Source organism: Chenopodium quinoa, unplaced genomic scaffold, assembly GCF_001683475.1.
Source record: "Chenopodium quinoa cultivar QQ74 unplaced genomic scaffold, ASM168347v1, whole genome shotgun sequence".
NCBI lineage: Eukaryota > Viridiplantae > Streptophyta > Magnoliopsida > Caryophyllales > Amaranthaceae > Chenopodium > Chenopodium quinoa.
This window is the reverse complement of record NW_018744949.1, coordinates 2,262,123-2,281,757: the sequence shown is the minus strand read 5'-3', so window position 1 is coordinate 2,281,757 and position 19,635 is coordinate 2,262,123. Positions and strand designations below refer to the sequence as shown.

At 42.6% G+C, this 19,635-nt stretch overlaps 2 protein-coding genes across 2 annotated transcripts; one reads left to right on the top strand and one right to left on the bottom strand.

The window, feature by feature from the left end:
* Positions 1–1,639: 1,639 nt before the first annotated feature.
* LOC110706256 (reticulon-like protein B12) lies at positions 1,640–16,840 on the bottom strand. The gene is made up of 4 exons (XM_021884153.1): positions 16,477–16,840; positions 16,182–16,362; positions 2,043–2,254; positions 1,640–1,900 (listed from the first exon to the last, which is right to left on the bottom strand). The coding sequence occupies exons 1-4, from the start codon at positions 16,544–16,546 to the stop codon at positions 1,740–1,742; spliced, it is 624 nt and encodes a 207-aa protein (XP_021739845.1). The 5' UTR covers positions 16,547–16,840; the 3' UTR covers positions 1,640–1,739.
* LOC110706255 (WEB family protein At3g51720-like) lies at positions 14,489–16,175 on the top strand. The gene has a single exon (XM_021884151.1). The coding sequence runs from the start codon at positions 14,597–14,599 to the stop codon at positions 15,401–15,403; it is 807 nt and encodes a 268-aa protein (XP_021739843.1). The 5' UTR covers positions 14,489–14,596; the 3' UTR covers positions 15,404–16,175.
* Positions 16,841–19,635: the final 2,795 nt, after the last annotated feature.

Here is a 19,635-nt window from a genome sequence, read left to right as displayed (position 1 = left end):
TACGTCAAAGGAGGAGAAAGATTTTAATGTAGGTTAAACTGTAATGGTACTTTTGTATTTTTATTACAAAAAATTTACCAAAGACAAGTGTTGGAAAGGTTGCAAATTAATTGAAGTGTTCGTTTTTAGTGTAAGTTGCAAATAATAAGAAATAGAGGTTGTATTAATTTTTCATTACATACTACCTTCATTCAGGAAACTCTTTACACCCACTTTTAGTACAGATTGCAATGCAATTTTATTTGAATATCTTTAATTTCGTATAACTAAAAAAACAATAAAAGTTGTTATTGAGAAAATAAATTTTAGGAATCAAACAAGATCGTAAATGACTATTTTTATAAATATGAAATTTCTAAAATCAAGGCCAAATTATATAACTATGGACACATATTTCAGCATTTAGAGATCTTTAAAGAACGAATGTAGATTTGATTATTCATTAAAGTTTTCATAAAATGTCAAGAATTAGATCATTAATTTAAAGTAATAGAATTCCTCTCCTACATTAAAAATAAAATAAATTAAATTAAATTTAAAATTAAAAAAAATTATTTTTCATATAATTATATTAATAGGCCCAATATTTTAGTTCGCCCTTCGACCTTTGAAATTTTATAAACGACCCTAATTGAATCATAAATGAAATTTCCTAAACGACCCTTAGTTAAGTCATTAAAAACAAAAGGAAAATTGATTTAATAATCATACCTTTGGCCGGTTTGCTGTTAATAATCTCACATTTTGATTATTATCTAATAATCCCACTTGTGGGGGGCATTCTCTTTTAATAGTCTTTGACCTTGTGGTAACCGGTATAAATGTTTAAATATCATGTGCAACTTTATGATTCGCCGAAATCTATATTTATCATTTATTGTTATAAAAGAAATTTTTTTTCAAAAAAAAAAAATCCCGTCTTTCTGCCTTATCCTTTTCCCTTTCCCCTCCTTCCTCCATTTTTTCCAGCTAGGTAGCCCCACCCCTCCGCCCTGCAACCAACCACCACCACCCATATTTCGTCACCCCCAAAACACTAGACCCAGCCTTGCCCACCCCGCCACCCGTGAAACAACTCCCTAACCACATCCCACCCCCGAAGCAGCCCACCCTCGCCAACCCCACCCTCGAAACACCAAACCCCAGCCATGCCCACCCCTGAAATAGGCCACCCGGCTCCAACCACCCCCTATTGCACCCCACCCCAACTAATCGCCACCACGAAACGCTTCATTTCAACCCTCCCCACCGCAAAACGCCACACCCTAACCATCAAACCCCAGCCCCAAAATATCCCACCCTAACCCTAGCACACCCCAAAACAGCTCAAAACGCCATTAAAATAAGGGATAGATTAGGGGTGATGTTGTGGCTAGGGAAGAGGGGGGACTATTTCGGGTAGGGGTAGGGGATGGGGCAGTGAGTTAGTGGCTGGAGAAGAGGACAGGTGGCTGGGGAAGGGGAGGGGTGGACTGGTGGTTGAGGAAGGGATGGCCGGTGCTTTTTAGATAATAATCAAAAAGTGGGATTATTAACAGCGAACCAGCCAAAGTCGGGATTATTAAAAGCAATTTTTCAAAAAAAAAAAAAAAAAAAAAAAAAAAAAAAAAAAAAGGAAACAATTAAAACAAAAAAAAAATTGATATGGTAAACCAAAAATAAATATCAAAATTGATGAGTTCAAAAACACAATCTTCTTTACAATAATCATATGTACCAAAAAGAATCTGAAGTCACTCTCATTGAAACTTTTCAAGGTCCAACTTTCTTATCATGGTGATATAATAGTCAAAATTTACACGAATTTGTTGTAGGCTTCTGTATGCACTCATCATGTATTTATCAATCTGGTCATCGTACCTCTCATATAATGCAGGAATCGTGAGAAGAATAGCAAGGGCTGCATAATCAATGGAAAAGGTAAGTACAGATAGGAAATGCAAACTGTGTACCCTACTGTCCAACAACAAGAGACACCACCTCCTTCGAAAATTTAGGACCTCCAAGATAAAAAAAGGGTAACGAATATAATGGGAACTTACACATATAGCACAGTGTGACAATATCAGTCAAGGCTCCAAAAACAGAAATCATCAGCAGGCAGGCAGCAACTCTGAGAAATAGCCTTGAATCTTTGCCAAGAGCAACATTCCGACAAACTAAGACCAAAGCATTAATATTTTCGCGAGCAAGCTCTCCCACTTCGGATACGATTTCCTCTCTCAAATACATATCTGGCAAAGGTGGTGCAGGTCTGTTGGATGTCAACTAATGCATAGGGTTAGAAATGTGCCAATGTGTTAAGCAAGCTTTAAATCATTATGAAAATTAACCCCCAAAAATTAGAATGAAAGCATAAAAAGGGAAGTTGTTACTAGTTCTAGCTAGTCTCTATAGGTTGACTGAGGACATTCCTGCTGTACAAAAGATTTTGCACTTATTTTAATATTATGATCATGAAATTTGAATTTTTTTTTCCCCCCTGAACGAAACATCGAAGCATGAATGACTTTTGAAGCAATATTTCTGGACAAGTGCTTATTTCTGAAACAAAGAAATCTAATACCTGCTTAGATTCTATTAGTCGAGTACTGTTATCTTAGGGTCAACCCACTCCATAACATATACTTGTAGGAAGCTGTTGTACAGTTGGTTCACTTTGGCATGCACTTACTAAATCAAGTAGAATTTAGTTCTAAGGGCTATACTTAAAGTGATCATAGTGGGGTGGTAACAAGCTACATATTATGCCTACCACAAGTTTAACCTAAGTTCAGTCTCAACAAGATTAATGAATGAGTTTGAGTCGAACAAATCTTGATAAATGAGTATTGTTTCGGGGTTTTCTGATGTCCTGCGGGAGAGTTACAATTCCGAGACTGGAACCGGACGCCTGTACCTGCAAAACAAACGGAGACTCCTTGTGGTAGGAGCTCCGCCTCCGACGATCAAGTTAGTACTTGCTTGAGGAGTGAATAGTGCGGAAAAGTAAAGGTTGGAAGATCTGGTTCCTCTAGGTGAGGAGTGATCAATGTGTTTTGGTTTTCTCTAGGTGAGAGCCATTAATTGCTGAATTCCCTTTAATGAGGATAAATTAAGTATTTATAGTCTTGAGAAGCGTGTCAATCCTAGGTTTAGGTTAACCAAGGCAAATTGGGCTTCTCTCGGACTTTGGGCCTTGGTGGCCATTTTTGCCTATTTGGCATATGGGAGGCCACGTGGCGTGGCCTGATTAGTCCATGTTGGACCTCTTAGGGTGACAAGTGGCGGACGCTGATTGGCCCACGTGGTGGACACGTGGCAGGTCCGGATTGGTCCATTTGTCATGGGTAATTTTACCCTAAACATTTGCCCCTCGGAAGGAGTTATTTCTCTTTCCAGGAGGGATTGCTCCTTTCGAAAGTTAGACCCTCGAAGCTTTGCTAGGTCGGCATCTTGTCTAGTTCTAATGGGAGATGGACTTGATTAACTTAGAAAATTTTGATACCTTGGGCGGTATGACATTTTCAAAGTTAATCAATCATAATAATGATTGCCGCCGAACTAGACAGATGCCGATTCTTTGCCCTACTATGCAGATAGCCCCTGATCAGGTGGACTGTCAACTATTGCACAAGGGGTAAGCGTTTAGCATTATTCGGCCGTTGGCCTCTTTTGATTCAATATACTAAGTTCGGTACTTAGTTTATTTCGTTGGGGATGGCTGGTCGTCTGCTTTGGTGGCTGCATAGAAGCAGGCGTCAGACAGGACGTCCAACCAAAGTAGCTACGTCTGCTGGGTTACAGACGGCAGCTTTAAGTATAGCCAACCTAGTAAGAATAGTGGTCGAGTACCTCTGTTTACCAAAAAACAGGCGGACTCCTCATACCTTTTAGGTTCCGTACTAAGGAGGGCGACTGGTTAACCTTGCGGTTAGTCAATCACTGCCTATTTTGTTTGAGTGGTAGGGAAACCAGGCGGCGGGAGCCGGATAGTGCCCTTGATTCGCCAAGTTTTTCTTGGCTATTAACTCAAAGGTTGTTAACCTAGCAGGAGTAGTGGTTGAGAGCCCCTGTTTGCTAAAAACAGGCGGGCGACTCATACTTTTTAGGCTCCATACTAAGTTTGAGGGAGTGACTATAAGTTAACATAGGAGTTACTTAGTCTCCGTCACACTCTAGCTTGAGTAGTAGAGGTACCAGGCGGCGGAGGCCGGCTGATCCCCTTGATTCGCCAATGTTTGTTGGCTATTAACCCAAGGAGTGGTTACCTAGTAGGAATAGGGGTTTGAGTGCCCCTGTTTGCCAAAAAACAGGCGGTCTACTCAAACCTTTTAGGTTCCATACCAAGTTTGAGGGAGTGACTATGAGTTATTGTTGGTGTTACTCAGTCGCCGTCACTCTTGCTTGAGAAGTAGAGGTACAAGGCGGCGAAGGCCGGCTAGACCCCTTGATTCGCCAATGTTTGTTGGCTATTAACTCAAGAGGTACCCCTTGCATTTATCCCAAGTAATACAGGCAGTCATCTGACTCAGATGTCAACTGCTACCACTGGTTTGGTTAGTGATAGAGTTATCCTTGTCTCAAAAACGGCTACGTGGTTGCCCTTGGGGACAGTCGTATAGGTGTCGTGTAATTAGTTTATAAAGCAATGTTCCACCCAAAAGGGAGCTGCTCTCTGCGACGAATTTCATCCGGAGGGATGCCGCCGGACGCCTGCTATGATGTTGGGACAGGTCGTATTAGTTTAAAGATTGGATCAGTTGGCTTGGCGCCTGGACTGATCATTCGGCTTGTGGCCTTGGTTAGTTCTTGGTGAACGTAGGTGCTAAGTAAGAGGAGGGTAGCCGCCTGTTTAGGCACAGGGTCGGCCAGGCCCTGATCATTTTTTAGCAAAGTATAGGGGGGTGGCTGTCTGTTTTGGAACCAGCCGGCCCTCTTCTATGGAGAGTAGCCAACTGTATGTCCAGACGGCATGCCCCTCTGGTGATAGTGTAAAATACTCAATGGAGAGTAGGCGACTGTAAATATATAGGCGGCCTGCCCCTCTAATGATAGAGTAAAATACTCAATGGAGAGTAGGCGACTGTAAATGTATAGGCGGCCTGCCCCTCTGAATCAATATCAAGTATTGAAATAATTTCAAGTGTTAGAGTAGATAGATCACTAAGCTCCCTTCCATGGAGGATTGGTGACTCTACTTTCTTCGAATGGGGACAGGTGGTCGTGCTAAACTTGTTTTAATGTGGTTTGCGACCTTGATGTTCGGCCCGCACATTTGCCGCCGGTCTTTAGCCCCTTAGTGAAATTAATGAGGGTCGACTGCTTTCATAGCTACGAGACTTCGTCGTATAGGGGGCCGACTACTATTCATGCCGCCTCTCTTGCTTGATAGACTTAGGCAATATTCTTTAAATGAGAATGACAAGTGATCACATAACTGGGATAATCATAATAATGATTGAGGTAGCTTTAACAAGGCTATGAAACCACGCAAACCATAGAACCAGACATTCGGCATGCCGCCTGTTTTGAAAAACATCCTATTCTTTGATGGATTTCATGCCGCCTGTTTTATACACACGAACTCGGCATTTAGAGTTGCTTGTTGTTGGTGTTTGAGCTTTGCACATGGAGGACGTTTGCTTTTCATTTTTATTCGGCCAGCTTATCTTGTCCGTATTTAATTTGAAACATGGAGCTTCAAGTGAGGGCAACTCGGACAACTAGCTTTAGTCAACCGTCCATTTATTTTGTACGATCATACGTTGTTACATGCTAGGAGGGAGGTGAGTTCATATTGCCCTTATAAGGGGTTCAACAATAACCAAGCCGAGTAGCTATGATCCGACCCTCCATGGCTTGCAAATTTATCCTGAATTTTGTCGACATATATACAATTTGCAAAGCCATATATTACTCGACTTTAACAATGCTTAACATGTGAAGCATCCGACCACTTAAGTCCGCATGTTATGTTGGCCGACTGTTTAAGAGGTTTGGTAAGCGTGACACATGCGTTTAACTAGATTATGGGTGGCAGCATGTGGTTAAAGCGCAAAGCTTCACACATATGGTCAGGCTGATTTGCTAGGTGGCCGGCTGTTTTAAGCGAGTTGACACCGTTGGCTGTAACCATGCGGCTGTTTCTTTTACAAACAATCAAGCCTAGATGCTTGGAGCCAACATGGTGTCGCTTGATTCACTGTTGTTTGCCCATGATACTTCGAAATTTCAAGAAGCGCTTATCTTTAGCTTACATGTGGAGCATGCTGGTTGTGATGTTGCTAGCTGGGCATCTTGTTGATACACACTCCCATAATCGGCTTGTAATACATGAGGATGTTGGATGTATCCTTTTGGACTTAACAAGCAATTCCAAGTTCGACGTTGAATGGCCGAATGATCAGGTAGCCGGCTGTTTTAAGCAAGCTGGTGCGTCAAGCTGGGACTGGCTGGGGCCGCCTACTCAAGCCTTTGCTCAGTCCAAGCACAAAACTCGTAGCCTGAACTTACATAGCCTGAATTTACTCGACTAGGACCCTTCGAAATTCAAGAATCTCATAGCCTGAACTTACATGAGGAGCAGGCCGGCTGCTTTCATTGTTACAAGAACTTGAGCTTAGCTATGCTTTTAATAATCAATGGTTGCGAATGCCGCTTCGTTCTTTGCGAATGGTTTTAATGGCCAGTATCCTTCTTGTAGGCTAGCTGATAGTATGAGATGAGCAATAATTCTCTCGGCTGTCGTTGAATGATTATAGAGCCGATTGTATTAAACCAATCGAGTGTTGATTTTGGATGCTTGTATGCGTTCTGAAGTAGGAGCCATTAAGCTCTTGTTTGCAAGGGTCAACAGCGAAGAGCCGAATGCTTAGCGCCTGTATAGATGGCCGCTTGTATACTGGGAGCTGCATACTCTCAAATCGAGCTCACTTCATTTGGATGCCGCCTGCTCCTTCATCAAAGCATTCGGCCATCCAAATGCGAAACGCAAACAGCGAGAAGTGTGTTGCTTCGAATACATACAAGGGGCAGCCATCAACAATACCAGTCGATTTTAGCCTTTTAGTCAAATGCATGGTGATGGCTTGTAGCCGAATGTATCTCCAAATGCATAGAGATGGCCGTCTGAGCTATCAACATAGTACCAGTTGACTTGCTTATTATGCATTGCCTAACAAAATTCGAAGATTGCTCAGTTTTCATGGAGTTGAAACCTTTTCGCCTCGAACTCGGCATTTGGCCGTGTATTTCATAGTTAGCTTGGCACATAATTGCCGCTTGTATTAATGTTTTTCTGATCGTGCTGGGCATTATTTAGACTAAGATGATCAGAATACTCGGCCCTCATTACAAAAGCATGAAGACCCACATTAGCTTATGTTCTTTCAACCGAGTGCCTGCTGTTTTGATGGTGGCTTGCTGCGTTAAGTGCCGCACATGGCTGGCTGTTTTTGTGACTGGGATGGGGCCGGCTGCCGTCTTGAAGAGCACTTGTGGCCGCCTATTACACCTTGCGTTCAGCCTTGCATATCAACACACACACGTTTTGCTTACGCTGCCTTTGTCTCGCATGATAATGCCATTTGTGCCTCGATATTGCAATAGACTCATGCTATTTTTCACACAAGAACAAACTTTACTTGATCGGCATTGGGTAACATAATGATAAGCCGGCTGTTTTAGGGTGAGCTTTGTTTATTTGCATATGATGATTAAACACATACGACTCCCACACATCACTAGCCCCCTTTTTCCTGCGCTTAGTACACAAGGCCGACTGCTTGGGGCTTGTATAGTGCTGGCTGCTCATTGAGTCATGCTGCTGCTTGTTTGCATGGAGCTTCATACTCTCAGATTGAGCTCACTTGTGATTTCATATGAGGGATGGCGGTTCTTCCCAAAACATTGACATTGTATGCACGGAATCTCTTTTAGCTCGGCATTCCAAGCCATTCTGCCAATAGCCTCTTTTATTTTATTTTATTTTTACCATCATAATAATGATATGATAATAATAAATAGCTTACAAGCTTGACCGTCTGACTTTTTGCATTCGGCCGTATGACGCCTGCAGTAGTTGGCCGCCTGGCCGGATGCTCGGAGGCTGGTATATTGCCGGTTGTACCCAGTAGTTTCATGCGAGGCGCATGTAACTTCAACTGGGAGTTGTTTGATCTGGCCGACTGTTCCTTTGGTGGAGCAGTCGCCTTTTTATTGACAAGCTCTTGGATCTTTCCCTTGAAAGTACTCATGAGAGTCGTGAGTTCTGTCCTAGTAATAAGAGCAGATCCTTCGGCCGCCTGCTGAGTCTCAGGCGGTGGGCCGGCTGGCCGACTGGGACCAGCCTCTCGTTCCCTCCTTTCGGTAGGACGGGTGCGCCAGGCCCTTAGGGTCCCGTCTGAAGCTGTGTGAGCTTCAACTTTAAATTCTTCCTCAGTATCATGGTCCGACTGAACTTGAGGGTCGTCTAGGGGACGCCTCTCTTCAGGAGTCGGTACAGACGTGGGTGCCATCTCAGAAGTACTCTCCCCACAGACGGCGCCAAGATGTTTCGGGGTTTTCTGATGTCCTGCGGGGGAGTTACAATTCCGAGACTGGAACCGGACGCCTGTACCTGCAAAACAAACGGAGACTCCTTGTGGTAGGAGCTCCGCCTCCGACGATCAAGTTAGTACTTGCTTGAGGAGTGAATAGTGCGGAAAAGTAAAGGTTGGAAGATCTGGTTCCTCTAGGTGAGGAGTGATCAATGTGTTTTGGTTTTCTCTTGGTGAGAGCCATTAATTGTTGAATTCCCTTTAATGAGGATAAATTAAGTATTTATAGTCTTGAGAAGCGTGCCAATCCTAGGTTTAGGTTAACCAAGGCAAATTGGGCTTCTCTCGGACTTTGGGCCTTGGTGGCCATTTTTGCCTATTTGGCATATGGGAGGCCAGGTGGCGTGGCCTGATTAGTCCATGTTGGACCTCTTAGGGTGACAAGTGGCGGACGCTGATTGGCCCACGTGGTGGACACGTGGCAGGTCCGGATTGGTCCATTTGTCATGGGTAAGTTTACCCTAAACAAGTATCTCAACATCCACAAAGTGATCTTGGGTTGCTTTGCAGCAACATGCAATGAATGCTGGTGGCAGCAAGCATGACAAGCAGAAGGCCGTTATCACATATACAAGGAGAAGGAAGAAAGGACATGCTATGAAAGAGGAACGAGTAGTGCAGGGCTGCATGCATATCAAATTGCGACAGCTGTAACTTTCTTAATTTTGTCTTATCTCCTCTAGGACTGATGATGTACATATAAAAAGGGGGATCAGGAATTTCTTAGGTAGCCTGAGTATTGTGGTGATCTAGATCTAGAGAGTGGTGCCCTAAAGACACTAAGGAGATTGGTGGCCTCAAGCCTCCATTGTAAGAAAGTAGCCATCTTTTAGTGAATGAAAAGTTCCCTGATTTCCCTCAATTCTCTGTTTCATTTGCAATCTCGATTATAATAGCTGTTAATATTAACTAGTTCGTTACAAGTGGTATCAGAGCGGCTGCCGATGCTGGAAACCACCACAAACTCCGTTCAAAAAAATAAAAATGGTTCTCACTGCAGCTCAGAGATGTGATGCGCTGGATGAACAGATGACCGGAGTGGAAACCCAACTAGAGACGATGGAGGCAACGTTAAAGGCTCAAGAGGAATCTCTCAAGAAATTGCTGGAAGAAGCCGTTCGGCGGAACAGCAAGAAGCCCAGATGACGGTGAACACCACAACACAAGCTCAGTTCTTTGAAGAACTCCGCAATCTCGTAAACCAGAGGAACCAAGAACAAGGAGATGGGAAACCGTTTAACAACGCTATGTGAGGCTGGCAAAACCCAGGCGGTGGAGGAGGCCATCGGTGGAAACCAAGGAAGTTGGAGATGCCACTCTTCGAGGGCTGACGGTTGGATACTTCGGGGTGAGAAGTATTTTCAACACTACCAATTGACGGAGGAACAAAAACTACAGGCCGTCGTGGTAGCCATGGAGGGTGACGCCTTGCGGTAGTTCTAGTGAGAAAACCGTAGGAGGCCGATACCTAACTGGGAGAGTATGAAGGCAGTTCCGACCAACCCACGCCAGAAGTCTCCACGAGCAGTGGTTGGCGGCGAGTCGGGACACCACCATCAACGAATATCGGAAGAAGTTCATCGAACTTTCAGTCCCTTAAGAAGATATACCCGAAACCATTATGTTGGGCCATTTCATTAATTGGCTCAAAGAAGATATTAAGGGCAGAGGTGAGACTAATGAACCGTACAACCTAGAGCAAGCCATGGAAATAGCGGGTCGGGTCAAAGAAAGAAATCTAGTAGGCGGGTTTAAAAAGGGACCCAGCTATTTAGGATCCGGTAAGTCTGTAGCAAGTGGAAGTGGATCCAAGGCGCCACCTGGGGCCGAGCCTCATTAACACATATGGGACTCCAACCCAACAAGCCTCCTCTTTCAAGGGGTGGCATAAAGCTCCCACTGAATCGAATTTTCCCAAAACCACCACCTACTCTACTGCAAAATCCGGCGAACCGCGACGACTGACGAACACCAAGAACGGAAGGCGAAGGGCCTTTGTTTTCGGTGTGATGAAAGATGAGGAGTTGGGCATCAATGCAAGAACAAGGAGTTAAGGTTTTTGTTGCTGGCAGCGCGGAGGACGCCGAAGAAGGGTTCATCCAAGCCGCCGAACTCCGACTCCAGCGATACAGAGGTAGCACCGGAAGTCTCACTCTACTCGGTGGTGGGTCTATCCAACCCCTGAACCATGAAGTTGGAAGGGAAGGTGGGGCCAAAATCGGTGGTTATCCTAGTGGACTTGGGGGCCACTCATAATATCATCTCCGACGTTTCGGTGGTTGAGGTGGGAGTGCCGGTGGTGGGTAATCCAGAATTCGGTGTTTCCCTAGGCAACGACGACCTAATTTGGGGAAAAGGGCGATGCCAAGGGTTGAGGATGGTTCTCAACGACGATTTCGTGGTGGTGGATAATTTTTTACCACTGCAATTGGGTAATGCCGACTTGATATTGGGCATAGAGTGGCTGGAAAAGCTAGGATCAGTCACACACAACTGGAAAACTCATATTATGAGTTTCATGGTGGGGGACCGAAGCATCACTCTAGTGGGAAACCCGGCCTTGGAGCGCACTAAGGTGTCACTCAAGGCCATGATAAGAACCTTGCGCCACGAAGGTGAAGGACTTTGGCTGGAGATTAACCGAGTGGAGGTGGAAGTTGAGGAGAGTACTACGGGAATAGGGGCTGCCATAGTTCCGGAGTGGCTGGAAGGCCTTATGGGGCCGTTTCAGGAGGTATTTTCTAACCCCAAAGGGTTACCAACAAAGCGAGGCCAATAACATGCGATAGTATTAAAAGAGGGCAGCAATCCGGTCAGTGTAAGGCCCTATAGGTACCTCCAATTTCAGAAGGATGAAATGGAAAGGTTGATAAGGGAAATGCTTGAAGCCGGGATAATCAAACCCTCCGTTAGTCCTTTCTCAAGTCCGGTATTGTTGGTTAAGAAAAAGGATGGCTCATGACGTTTCTGCGTCGCCTACCGGGCCTTGAATCGGGAGACTATCCCGGACAAGTACCCCATTCCCATTATTGACGAGCTGCTGGACAAACTTCATGGGGCTGTTGTTTTCTCAAACCTCGATCTTAAGTTGGGTTACCACCAAATTTTGGTAAGGGAAGAGGACACCCACAAGACCGCCTTCCGCACCCATGAAGGCCAGTACGAGTTCTTAGTGGGCCTTAAACGCCCCCGCTACCTTCCAAGCACTCATGAACGAAGTATTCGGCCCCTATTTGCGAGAGACCTCGCTGCTATGGTCATAGTGAAGGGGTTTGATTGGGGAGAACTCAAAAATGAGATTAAGTCCGATGACTTGCTGAGTAAAATCGCAGCAGACGTGGCTAATGGGTAGGGAAATTATGTGGGGTATGCAATAGAGGAAGGTAGGCTGATGTTTAAAGGGAGAGTTGCAATCCCCTAATTTTCGAAATTAATTCCCAAGTTGTTAAAGGAGTACCACGATAGCCCGGTTGGAGGACATCAAGGAAAAACCAAGACTTACTTGCAAATTGCTTCGGAGTGGTAATGGCTTGGGATGAGGAAGGATATTGGGGATCATGTGAAGCAATGCTCAATCTGCGAGCAAGCTAAACATTCGCAATCACAACCGCGGCTGGGTTGCTTCAACCGTTACCCATTCCCGAGGCAATATGGGAAGACATTTCAATGGACTTTATAGAAGGCCTTCCAATTTCTAAAGGCATGAACTCAATTTTGGTAGTGGTTGACGGACTATCTAAATATGCGCACTTCATTGGGTTGAAACATCCCTTTAGTGCGGCGACAGTGGCTGAACATTCATGAAGGAGGTAGTGCGACTACATGGTTTTCCTACCTCCATTGTCTCAGATCGGGACCGGAATTTTATGAGTATATTTTAGCGAGAGTTGTTCAAATTGCAAGGCACGCATCTCAAGCCTACGGCATACCACCCTCAAACCAACGGCCAAACGGAGGTCGTGAACAAAACCTTGGAAACTTATTTGCGATGCTTTGTGAATGGGCGGCCTAAGTCATGGGGAACGTGGCTGCAGTGGGCAGAGTATGCGTACAACACGGCATACCATGCTTCGACCGGATTCACTCCTTTTAGGGTGGTCTATGGAAGAGAACCCCCTAGGTTGATCAAGGTTGGCAAGGGTCAAACCCCGGTGGATAGTTTGGATGAGTGGCTGCAAGAAAGAGATTGGGTGCTTGAAGATTTACACATGAACTTGGTTCGAGCCAAGCAAAGAATGAAGGGGACTGCTGATATGCGAAGGAGAGAGGAAGATTTTTAGCTTGGGGACTTCGTTTATTTGAAGCTCCAACCATATAGGCAAAGGTCTCTCGCTAACAGGCCCAATGAGAAGCTGTCTCCCCGCTTCTATGGCCCATTCAAGATAATCCAACGCATCGGGCATGTGGCGTACAAATTGGAGGTGGCTGACTCTCGTCGTGTCCACCCTGTGTTCCACGTATCGCAACTCGAGAGCGTTGGGAAATCAAGTGGCTAACCCGACTTTACCCACCCAACTGACAAACGAATTGGAGCTCTTGGTGGGGCCGGAATTGGTGTTAAATGTGAGGGACTCTAAGAGTATATCAAAGGTGTTGGAAGTGCTAATTAAGTGGCAAGGACTACCCGCACTTGAAGCTACTTGGGAACAGCCGTGATTGCTGAGCGATTTCCATCCTTTCACCTTGAGGACAAGGTGGTGCTTCTAGGGGGAGGGGATGCAACGAATGCTGGTGGCAGCAAGCATGACAAGCAGAAGGCCGTTATCACATATGCAAGGAGAAGGAAGAAAGGACATGCTATGAAAGAGGAACGAGTAGTGGAGCAGCACCCCATTCAGGAGCAGCCAAAAGACTGATCTGCAGGGCTGCATGCATATCAAATTGCGACAGCTGTAACTTTCTTAATTTTGTCTTATCTCCTCTAGGACTGATGATGTACATATAAAAAGGGGGATCAGGAATTTCTTAGGTAGCCTGAGTATTGTGGTGATCTAGGTCTAGAGAGTGGTGCCCTAAAGACACTAAGGAGATTGGTGGCCTCAAGCCTCCATTGTAAGAAAGTAGCCATCTTTTAGTGAATGAAAAGCTCCCTGATTTCCCTCAATTCTCTGTTTCATTTGCAATCTCGATTATAATAGCTGTTAATATTAACTAGTTCGTTACACAACAATTAAAACATTCAATATGTTTACATGCAATTAAATTACCAGATTATATTCTCTCATTCTCATTTGTTTTCTTTGTTAGGAATTGGGAGAAGAAAGCAATAAAATTATTAACAAAGTGCAAAATTCCACTTAAAATAATGAAATGATACAGCATTCAGTATACTTTGGGATCGTGAAAAATATAAATTATCATATACTTGATTGTTAATTTACTTTGGAATCGTAGTGAAAAATGTAAATAATTATGCATAAAAACCAGAGAATTAAAAGTTAAAGATAAAATAAGGTTATATAGGAAAAACTAAAGATAACCAAGAGCTTAACATTCCTTAATCAATCCCAAATAAAAACGTAACATGGAATTAGTTATCAAATGCTGTCAAACTTGGCAGATTTTTAAGTTAAAGAATTTATGACAATTTTGAGGTACGTTAAAAGGGAGATTTACAGACTAAAAGTTAAGAAACACGGCAAATAGATGCTTCTTCTAATAGTTTCAGCCACCCTTACACTCAAATGAAGTTTTCACAAGTCAATCTTCACTGTAGGCAGTAGCTTGTGAGCTGTCTCAACTCAAGCAGTTGCCTGGCCTCAATGTTTTTAGTTAGACTATATGTGTATGCTTAAGAGATTATAACCAAAAAGACAATGATGTCAATGGGATTCCATTGAAGTCATGTTTTTGTGGTTAACAATAAAATCCTATATATAACCTTCCCTATTTGTAATTTATTATGCTCTTATGGCTCACTTAAACCAAAAAATTATGAGGGTATTGGGTGCAGAACTTATTGGGCAAACTTAGCTAATTTGACCAATATTAGCAGATTGACTACTACAATAAGCTAGATGGAGTTGAATTATGAGGCCGAGCAGTTTATGAAGACAGCTGAAGCAGCTAGATCAGAAGTTCTGAAGGCAATGTCAGACGTAGAACAGACGAAAACAAGCCTTAAAGTGATAGAAATGAGGTGGGTTGTAGCCAAGAAACTCGAGGATGCTGCTAAGGCTGCTGAATCTCTTGCTTTAGCTGAGATCAGGACTTTATCAACCAATGAAAGCATATCATTCAATACTTACAATAATCAGCAAAAACCGGGGAGTAGTCTCTCAGTTGAAGAGTATTCTGCATTAACTGACAAAGCTCAAAAAGCTGAACAGATAGATGCCTTCAGAAGGATTAAAGAAGCATCTGAGGAGAGACTAAGTAAGATGGGATTCAGAAACTCTTTACCTGCACGCCCTCAAAGAGATTCTAGGCTGCTCGATTCAAACGATTACGAGTACACAAGAAACAATAATGATCAATGTAAGCCGGCTGCTAGGCCTGCTACAACTTCAATAGGAGACATTTTGAGCAGGAAACTTGTTCTGAGGGATGATTTAGAGGTTGGCAGGCAGGAAGAAAGTGTTGGTGAGGGCAGGGGAGGAGGAGGGGGAGGGAGGCAAAGGGTGTCATTGAATCAGATGTTCCGACAACATAGAGGAGAATCAACTCCGCCGCCTAAGAGAAGAGATAACAATGGTAATGAAGGAGGGAAGAAATTCTTCTCCAAGAGAAAGGCTCTAGGGTTTGTGCATATTTCACTTCCTATGTCAAAGCAGAGTAAAAATAAGATTCAGAGTTTGAATTTATGGCGAGGGGATGATGAATAGATGAACATTGTTGTTGTGTTTCTTGTACTGAATGACATATTCTTTATCAGCTTGTTTTGTGTTCCTTATTGGTTGTGTGGTGTTTGTTCATGCTACTCATATGCTTACATAAGTATGATGTATGTGAAGGGGTTGCTCTATCTGATTTGTACTTGTATCTGGAGTGTGAACAGATATCAGTCCTGTGTTATTTATGCCTGTATAACCGTTGCTCGAGTCAAATATCAGCTGTTTATTTTCTCAAGAATTAGTTGTGTCAGTGTTCCAATATCTCGTAATTAAAGATATGACATGATTTTAGTACTCGAAGAAAACTTAAATACTCTTTCTAACCGCTACTCAAACAACTATGACCAATCAGACAATCAGTTAGTCAAATCAGTTAACACAGTCTACTAACACGATCAGCTATGTTTTCACTAAACACGGCCTATCTAAATTAATGATGATTTGAACAAAACACAATTTCTAACTACCGCCCCAATCACCATCCACATGACACATAATTAAAGAGCAGATTCAGCTTATTTAGCATTGTAAATTCAAGTGGTAGCAGAAAAATTTGAATAATTGTCTTATTAATAGAAAACTAAATCTTGACAGTCAAACACCATACTCTTTCATTGACTTTGAAAAACATCTGAATCTTTCAACCAGCCCAACCACAATAGCTCACAAAATTCTTTTCCAGAAAAACTATACTCGATAATTCTCAAATCAACCAAACATTTCAATTGACAAAAATATTCAGGCTAAATAAATAGTTAAAAAGGGTTACCTGTTTAAAAGTGAGGCAGCTTTGGACCAGACAAATAAGATGGTGATCAACAGCAGCAAAATACTAGAAATGAGAGATAACAGAGTATACCCAGATTCCTCAAATACCAACCAAATTATTAATGTTAGTATTAATATTCCCATTGTAATGTTTCTTTGCCTCCATAACACCACATCAGCTACTGCTTAGCAAAAAAAAAAAGAAAAAAACCACACACACACACACACACACACAAATAAGTATTAAATGCAAAATAAGTTAAAATTTCAAGAAAAAAAATGAATTTGTATTTTACCAAATGCGCCTCCGAAAATCTCATGAATAGTTCGCTGCCTATTAAACAATCGACCTGAAGATGATCCCATGATGAAGTTTTAAGAAATTAAATTTGCGGATTTCAGAGTTGAATCAATTTGTAAATAATTACAGTATAAATTGTTTCATTGATTAAAGTTTTTTTGTGTGATGGAATATATTTCACAAGGAAGAAAGTATTTGATGTAAATTTGGTAGGTGGGCAAGAATGCTAAAAAGAAAGATGAAATTTACAGCCTAAAAGGGAGCTTGAAAAATGGAAGAAAGAGGAGAAGATTGGAAATTTAGCAGTTGGGTTAAGGTACATACACTTTAGTTAGGCCCAGTGTTGGACTTTATCGGGGTATAATTGAGAGATTAGCTGGAATACCGTCATCCCTATTGCCGGTGATTTTTTGTCCCCACCTGTCCCTATTTGGATGACCAAGCGGATTAACACCACGCTTGTTGCCTCTGTGTAGACTGTCGTAATGTTATTGCTTGAAATTTACTTGCTCCGTATTTATTTATTTATTTTATAACTAATGGATTAAATGTTACTCTCTCTGTTTTGTAATTATTATAATACGAAGTAATGAATTTTGTACAAAGTTTTAAGAAATATAGGGTAAATAGTAGTAGACTTTTATCAAATTAGAAAGTATTGTAACTACAATTAAACAAATTATAAGATAAATGTTTTACGTTAGTTACTAAACAGAAGGAGTTGAACACTACCTCCGTTTCTTGTTATTTGCCATAAAGGGGTATTATTTGTTGCAAATAATAAAAAACGGAGGTAGTAATAGTTATGTTTCCGCACAAAGAAGTGTGATAGTCAAGGTCATACAAAGGTTTTTTTTTTTTTTTTCTTTTTGAACACAAGGTCATACAAAGTTGTTAATTTTTAAATATTAAAATAATAAAATTAATCTATAATACAAAAATCATAATCTATAAATAACAATTAACAGAACACGTCATTAGGAATTGTCCGACAATTTAACATGTAAAAAAACATTCACAAAGCACTTATTACGTGACAAGTGATGCATAGGAATCTAATGCCACCCTTGGCCAAACGTCATGGCCAGGTCGTAAGGTTTTTTTCTTTTTTGATAAGCAAGAATATTATAAATTAAAATCTGCTAAAAGTACAAGAAGCTATGGGTGAAACCCATATAAACAAATTCCGAGCAACCACAAGTATCCCACCTTGCTACTAGGTGGGCTAATGTGTTACCTACCCTTCTAACATGAGAAAAAAAAAAGTATTAAAACACTTAGATAACATGCCAATATCATCATAAACTAACCAAATTGGAGAGCAATCTCTAAAACCGTTGCTGATTACAGCACACACAAAAGAGGAATCATCTTCCAGCCATACTTGCGTTACACCCAGGCGCTTAGCCACCGAGGGCCCAAAAGGCGCAGCTACCGCCTCTGCACACTCCACCTCCTACACACCCTCAACTTTTCTAACTGCACCACCGACGAACTCCTCCCGATGGTTTCTTGCCACTGCCCCCTACCCCATATAGGAAGTAGTTACATGAGCATCCACATTTACTTTTATAAAGCCTTCTAAAGGACGTTGCCACGCTGTTAAAGAGAGACTTGCACTTCAAGGTTGGTCGGAAAACACATTGGCAAACATACAATAGTGCTCAACAAGCTTTACATAGTTGGCAATCGTTTGAGAAGCGTTTAGAGACACAACCTTCATGAACCATCTTGTTTTTATAAAACCAAAGGGACCATGCCATGGCATATATATAACACACGTAACTCATCATGATCTAGTTTACCTGCAAGTCATACAAGCTTTGAGCAAAAAGATGAGTTCAGAGAATCATTCAAAGTAAACCGAAAGTGGCTATTATTCTAGACATCGTTTGCTACATGGCAGTCAAAAAGCACATGAGTGACAGATTCAACTCCACTAGCACACACCCCACATAAATCATCCCCCGTTATATGCCTTCGAAAGAGCCAAGTCGTAAGATTTGTCTTTCTTAAATTGGTGCTTATGGGTTAATTTAAACTTTTTTTCTTTCTCGCTTAATGATCATCCTTACCAATGGATATTGATTTGGGTAAAAATACCCGGGTCACGTAGCCCTATCAGAAGGTGACACGTGTCACCCTAGGAGAGGTCCAAAAAGGACCAATCACCAGTTAACATGTGGCATCCCTAATTAGCAAGGAAAAAGACGACCTTCAGGGCCCAATTCCTGAGAAAGCCGCAAAGCGACGCAGTCCACCAATCTAGGTCAAAATGACCTAAGGGCACATTTACCAATGACCCTATAAATAGGGAAATTTACCCAATTTTTTGGGGCACAATCATTTATTACAACACAATTGCTTCTCTCAAATCAGAGAAAACACTTGATCTCGGGATCCGAAAAGATCTACTTTTACTTTCCGCACTTTTTACCTTTCCTCGACCGGTTCTAACTTGATCGTCGGAGGCGGAACTGCTACCAACAGGAGCTTCCGTTGTTTTGCAGGTACAGCTGGTAGGGAATCCAGTTTTGGTGACGTAACTCTCCCATAGGACACAAAAAACCCCGAAACATTTTGGCGCCATCTGTGGGGAGAGTACCTCTAAGATGGTTTCTCAAGAGACTGTACCGCCTCCTATAGAAAAGGAGCCTATGGCTAAGGTCTTTTTCGACCATGATACGGATGAAGATCTAGAGGTTGAAACATATAAGGCCATAGATGGATCCCTCATTACCAAGCGCATCCGTTCCAAAGACAACAAGGAGTGGGGCGATGGTCAGGCGGGTCCGAGAAAGTCATCCGACCAGCCTCAGGTGGCAGGACAGTCTGCTCACATCACTCGAGACGAGTTCATGAAATTCATGACAAGTTTCAAGGGAATGATGAAAGACCTGATCTCTAAGAGGACGGCCGATCCCAGCAAGGGTCAGTCGACCAAGAAGCTCTCTCGCTCTGAGAAGGCTAAGTCGGTTAAGGACAAGGAGCCCACTCCGCACCCAAAAACAAAGGAAGGGACCCGACCTTTAATTGATTGGACCAAGTTCCGCTTCCCCGAGCCAGGGAAGAGGAAGGCCATCCAGCATACATAGTTGGATTGCAACAAGAAGACTATCTCTTATGCTCGACTTTTTATTGAGCAAAGGAGAAA